The 6,225-nt window shown below is 47.6% G+C and overlaps 1 protein-coding gene across 2 annotated transcripts in view; it reads left to right on the forward strand.

The window, feature by feature from the left end:
- Positions 1 to 4,707, forward strand: part of LOC8037772 (zinc finger protein 628) — a 90,773-nt gene extending 86,066 nt beyond the window's left edge. For both annotated transcript variants that reach the window (XM_040218274.2, XM_040218275.3), the window contains one exon: positions 4,055 to 4,707. In XM_040218274.2, the coding sequence (XP_040074208.1) occupies positions 4,055 to 4,140 (86 nt within the window). In that variant the 3' untranslated portion in view covers positions 4,141 to 4,707. The remainder of the gene's footprint in view (positions 1 to 4,054) is intronic.
- Positions 4,708 to 6,225: the final 1,518 nt, after the last annotated feature.

A 6,225-nucleotide genomic window follows, 5' to 3' on the forward strand; every position in this document is an offset into this window, starting at 1 on the left:
TCGGAAGAAGTATAATCATAAAGCGCGAAACACATGTACGACGAAACCGTCCGATCCGACGTCCGACCGCCAATACGACGGTCGGAGGCGAGGGTTTTCAACGCTCTCCTATGCTACGAAAACCCTCTCCCCCCAAGGTCATTCCGACAGTCCGCACGTCGGATCGGACGGTTTCGTCGTACATGTGTTTCGCGCTTAATACTTTACTGGTAGAGTACATTCTACTTCGGTCATTTGCATAATATATCGCACTTTCAAGAGAACTCTTGGTAAAAGCAATCCACTAAACTTATGCTTAATGTGTACTACAGTTTACGTACTGAAAACATAATCGTTTTGCACTTTTATGAAATAAAAAGTATACTACAGTCGCTGACAAATCAAGAACTAAGTGGAAGCTCTCCTCTCCAGCGTTCGCTCTGCTACAATGGAAATAGGTGGGAGGAGCTTTCCCTTTACCCGTAACCTTTTACTGACTATAGTTTGAGGTATACTAAAATCTCACTTCTCGCGAAATTTTAAATATACGAAGAAGTATACTATAGGTGTGCTTAAATTACACCACAGTTGTACTTCAAGTGCATTCTTCATGCCTTTCATGTCTTGCGCTCCGACATGCCGCGGCCGCTCGCGCTCTGGCAAGCAGCGACCCCCAAGGCGCCGTGGTACATAAAAGAGAGGGAGGACCCGTTCACACTCACCTGTGAGTTAGACCGCATCTCGACTGTCCATCTGAAGACCTGCCCGGTGCGGCAGCAATTAAAATAAATGTGTTTATTTAACTCGGTTTGGCGATCTGTTGGTACTATTACTTCGTCGCTGTTAAGAAACACCTCAAGCAAGCCATTCTCTTCTTTCGTCAATCTATATGTTGAGTAAAAGTGGTATATGGCAAATGAGTGATAATTTGCGGCTGTAATTTTAAAGCGCTGAAATCACTTATGTAATCTAAGTTGGATAAAAGTCTCACACCTCCTTCCGGCTATCCTCTTTTCCCGCTTAACAACAAAACAAGAGCAACACAAATACAATAATCAGTGTTTATCGACGCGGTAAGTTCCCATTGTCAAGTAATCTGCTGGACTTTATTATCGTACATTCTCCGTGCGCTTTAAATGAACTTAAAGGTGAAATTGAAGTTCACTTAAAATACGCATGTAGTATACTTAGAAAAGTAAACTCTAAGTATATTTTAATAGTTCATTTTGTTACATTGATGGTGCAGTCTCAGCATAATTCAGGTCTGCCCAAGTGCATTTACTAGTTTTGTATTTACAAGAGTTCTTTCAGTATTGGCTACAGATACACTTTGTACGAACTTAAAGTACACTTTTATTACTCTAAGTATACTTTTAGTGTATTGCTTTTTGCCGTGGCATGGGCATGGTGCTGCCTATACAGTTCCTTTATAGAGCTGTCCGTGCTGGCACGCTTTCGCGCTGCTCTGAGCGAGAGGGCTGTTGCCGACGCACCGAGATTCCGCATTCGCCAAGAGAGCAGGGACGGCTGTCTTCGCTCTATCGACGAGTTTGCATGACGATAGGTGGCGGTAGCTCCTCTCCCAATTCAAAGGACCCTGGGGCTGCGCGCGTCCTGCCCTTCCGACTACGCACATGCTCGCAACGCCAAGGCCATTGCTTTTTCGCGGAGTAAGATGAACGCTATAGTAAAGTATTGGCAGAACTCGGGGAAACTTTTAGTTACACCACACTTCTCAAAAACTCCACTCCTGAATAAATCTAAACTTGTCTCGATCATTCTGATAAACCCGGTGAGCGCACGAGTGCGCACATTCGAAGCCAGCCAAAGGCTACGTGACAACGCGCCTGCTGCAATTGTGGCGCGCAAGCGCGTTGTCTCGTGGAATTTCACGAAGCATAACTATCCATCACGCAGACATAATGAATGAACAACACATTCTGTGCTCCGAATGCTTATTAGAGCAATCAGACAAGTTCAAACTTTTCTTTGGGTTGATGTGACTCAGGAAATGTCTCTGCACTAAAATCGCGTCTGGACTTATACCGTATTTCGAAGTGGTGAGCGTGAGATGTAAATTGGTGTGCAACAATGATCCTTTTCGTGACTGCATGATGTATATGAACTACCAATGACGCAAGTCTCTAGTAGTGCGTGTTCTGTTCAAATTTATGCCAATCAGTCGTAAATTGCATACCTAAATTGCAGTTGCAACTTACGATAATCATCGTGGCTTAATAATTGTTTTTTTCTTTTTTATATATGAAACATCGGTTCGAAGGCTTCGGACACAGGCTTTCAGTCACGTCTACCTGGTACGCACTATCGGTGCTGTTGTAATTGCGCAAGTGCATGGCAACTTTCAAATCTGTGGCTAATTGACGTATTGAGAATTTATGTTGTAGTCAGATATGCCTGATGGTTCATGGGTTTATCATGTTTCAAGTTCCTTTGCTGACCTGCCTTCCCAATATTTGATGTTATTGGACACCACTGAGTTTTTTAATCATAAAAGATGCGTAGAGTTCTTTTGTTTTGGAGGTTTGTACGTTACGAATATTGGGACGAAGTGGAGGTCCACTTTTTTGTACTGAAATTCGGGATACAATAAGTTTTCTGTTGATTTGGGGATTCGAGCGTTTCCAGATGGTGTTTTTTCCCCAAAAAACAAGAAACTTCAAAAAACTGTTCGAAATTGTCGGCATATAGACACTTTCAGGCAACATTTTATGGGCACCGCCATCTTGACGTCACGTGACCCTGCCGCCATAGCCGTCCTTCAGTTACTCGCCGTTGCTCCGCGTTGTGTGCTCCACCGGCAACCACCGGAACTTTGTTTTCATGTTCTTTTACGTTCCGCGTTGAAATCTTGTGTTTTATTTACGTCTTTTCGATATTTCTGGCTTTCATTATTCATTCGATATCTATATTTCAACATAGCTCTTGTATTTTCTGATTTATGGAAAGGAATCGGACAGCAAATGGATCGACGCTACAAGATCATGGCCAAGGCTTTAGAGACCATGCAAGTTCATCACATTCTAACGTTTATGAACTTACATGGTCTCTGAAGCCTAGGCCATAACTTGTATCGTCGATCCATTCGCTGTCCGATTCCATTCCATAAATCAGAAAATACAAGAGCCATGTTGAAATATAGATCTCAAATGATTAAATGAAAGCCGGAAATATCGAAAAGACCTACAGATAACGCAATAACACAACATTTCAACGCGGAACGTAAAAGAACACGAAAACAAAGCTCCGGTGGTGGCCGGTGCAGCACACAGCGCTTAGCAACGGCGAGAAACTGAACTTCGGCTATGGCGGCCCGGAAAGCGCGCGGAGGGCGCGCCGGCTGGTGGCAGCTTGAGTAACTGACTCCCTGAAAGCGTCTATACGATTTGCACAACGAAAAGTTATTCCGGCCGGTCTTTTGAGACTCCAGTCGGGCGTCTGCTTTCCAAACTATATCTATATTAGTACTACAGATGTTTTTTATATCTTCAATTAGCTTTAACATTGCAATCGAAAACGACAAAACTCCTAGTTGATCCAAAAAAAAAAAAAAAAAAATCGGCTTTTTTCCGATTTTGATACAACGTGTCTAGGATGCGAATTTGTATTAAAACATGCTTAGTGTGTAATACGGCGTTCAAACCCCGACTTCAGCCCAAAAATATGCGCCCTAAAAGGCAACCCTTTTTGGTTCGAGGTTCAATATACCTGGTTGTTTAATGCACATCCGTTGTTCACGCCTCTTTGCCCCGTCTTCTTTATTATCTAATATTCCGGGCGCGCATTTAAATTGTCATTTTACCGCAATCCATTTAGTCGGAGACGGGCCAATTTCCATTGGGTCGAGATCGTGACCATTGTATTTGTACGCAAAAGTGAGCAACGTAGCACGACATCAGCCGAAAGCCGCGTATACTGGGGCGACCGCGGAATGAGCGCCCCCTTCCCGGGGAGCACTCTTCGTTCGGGCCATTACGCGCTGCAGTCAATCTCATTTAGTGCCTTTTCGTCGCTTGTTTCTCTAAACTTGTCGTGTCTCTCTTCTCTTCCCTGACAGCTTCGGCTACGTCCCACGAAGCCAAGACGCCGTCCTCCACTCCACAGTGCCCCTGGTCAAAGAAGAAGCGAACAGACTCTAATTAAGGCAGCAGGGGGGGGAGGGGGGCACCTGTCCCCGCCTTCCACCCCTCTCCACTGATCTCCCGCGTGCTCGTGTGTGTGTCCACGGAGATGGCCCTTCTGTGTTCACGTCATCCTCATTCAGCCGGAAAACAGCAACGGACTTGCCTCCAAGTGCGGTGTGATATTTGTGTACATAGGTGGCCGCGGCGGCGACTGGAGGCAGCGCCGCTTTTGCGACAAGACTTTAAGTCGCCTCTTCACCTTATCCCGGCGGAACGTACCAAGAAGTACACCTGTGCTCTTCTTTACATTTTTTTTTATTCGGTCCTGTTCCTTCGTTCTTCCAAGTCGGCGACGCCATTCCTAGTTTTTCGCCCATTTTTTTTTGTCATTGTTGTTGTTCTTTCTTGTTCCCTGCGATTCGTTGAGCGACCTCCTTCCCTGCGACATCAGCGTCTTTTGCGATAGAGGCGAGTCCCACAAAGCGAGCATTCAGCTAAAGGCTGCATCAGATGTAAGCGATTTAGCGAACGACGAGACGAGCGACGAGACTGAGCGACGAGCGACGGAGATTTCCCACTGTAGCTGGTCGCGTCGCTCGGTTTTGGATTTCTAGAAAACGTCGCCCATCACCTCGATCGCTTGCTCCCGTCGCTTTCATACGGTTTGCTTCGTCGCGCGACTCGCCGAGCGATAGCGAATCGGGTCGCCTTTTTTTTTTTTGTCTCGTCGCTCGCCAAATCGATTGCATGCGGTTTATACTTAACTCTATTGGCGGACGTGACGATTTTTCTTTGAATGGGAAGGGAGGAGGAGGAAGGGGGAGGGTGCGGGGGTCGATGATGACGGAGACGCGTGCCAAAATATTTGACGCTGCGGTCTCCGAAGGGATCGTGGAACTTTGAAATCGTCTTGCTCCATAGTCACTGACCGAATGAGAACGGGGTCTTTCAGATGGCCCTGAGCTCGTTGCCTTCCATCGTGCTTCAGCTGCGCGTGCCCGTTTGGGGCCCACGAGGCGGCCAAATGTAATCGAAGGCAGGAAGCTCTCGCTGGAGGCAACTGAAAGATCTCCCTGCCGCCCTCATCTTGTGAGCGACCGTCAGCTGCCTTTTAGGGTATCTTGACCCGCGCGCGCACGCTCGAACCTTCTGAGACGTCATTGCATAAATTATGGTAGAAAGATCGTAGCGTTCGAAGCTCCCTCTCCGCAAACAGAGTTCGTCTAATGTTCGCCTTGTGGGACTGGGCCCTTTTGTTGCTGCTGCTGCTGTTTTTGTAGCCCGTTGTCACGTTCTTCGATGGCCCTTCTGGTTTTGCTGTGACGAGTTGCCGTTCCAGTTTCGGAGACGCCAGGTTAGCTGTTACCGCGCGTTGTTGTTTTTCCGCATTTGCCGCTAGTGCCTCTCACCTGTTTCGTCTCTTTGAACGCTTGCTTCGTGCTCGCCCCGAGAGCGCACCACCTTGCTGCGCCAGGAGCCCTTGCCAAGCTTGCTTGTTGGTGCTGGTGTTGTGTTTGCCAGCGTCCCCCTCAAAAATGCGGAAAAGAAACTTTGTTCTTCAAATTGTGCGCTTCGCACCTCTAAGGAGAATTCTTCTTTTCTTATAAGTATAAATAGCTCCTTCGACGGAGCGGCCCAGACCATCTGGGACTGCTATTTTTCTGCAGCCCGCTTCGCTTAACGGGGGGAGGGGGGGCAGGTCCCGCGGTTCATTTGCTTCTATTTCCGAAACGGCGCGTGGCCTTGCCAACCGGAAAACAAAGAGGCGCGACCGCTCTGCGAAAAGGTTTTCGCGACGACAGCCTCCTCGGGCCTCTCGGTCCCTTCTGGCTGTCTCCAGCTGCCTGATATCGGCGCGCATCGGCTTTGGTGGACCCGCATTCCTCGCGGCCTGGAAGCCTCGAGGCTCCGTCGTCCACTCCCTCCTCCCGAGGCGACGCCGTTCGACGCGAGAAGCTACCTTCCGAACATCCCCCGTTTCTTGTACTCTTGTTTCCGTTCTTGCGGGGAGGACATTCAAGTAACCTCAGGTGGCCTTATTCGTAGCTGCGTGTTGCGAGCCTCTTAGCAACAGAACAAAGGATATTTTTTTGCGCCGCACTAT

Source organism: Ixodes scapularis, unplaced genomic scaffold (assembly GCF_016920785.2).
Source record: "Ixodes scapularis isolate PalLabHiFi unplaced genomic scaffold, ASM1692078v2 PGA_scaffold9__187_contigs__length_104089568, whole genome shotgun sequence".
Taxonomy (NCBI): Eukaryota; Metazoa; Arthropoda; class Arachnida; order Ixodida; family Ixodidae; genus Ixodes; species Ixodes scapularis.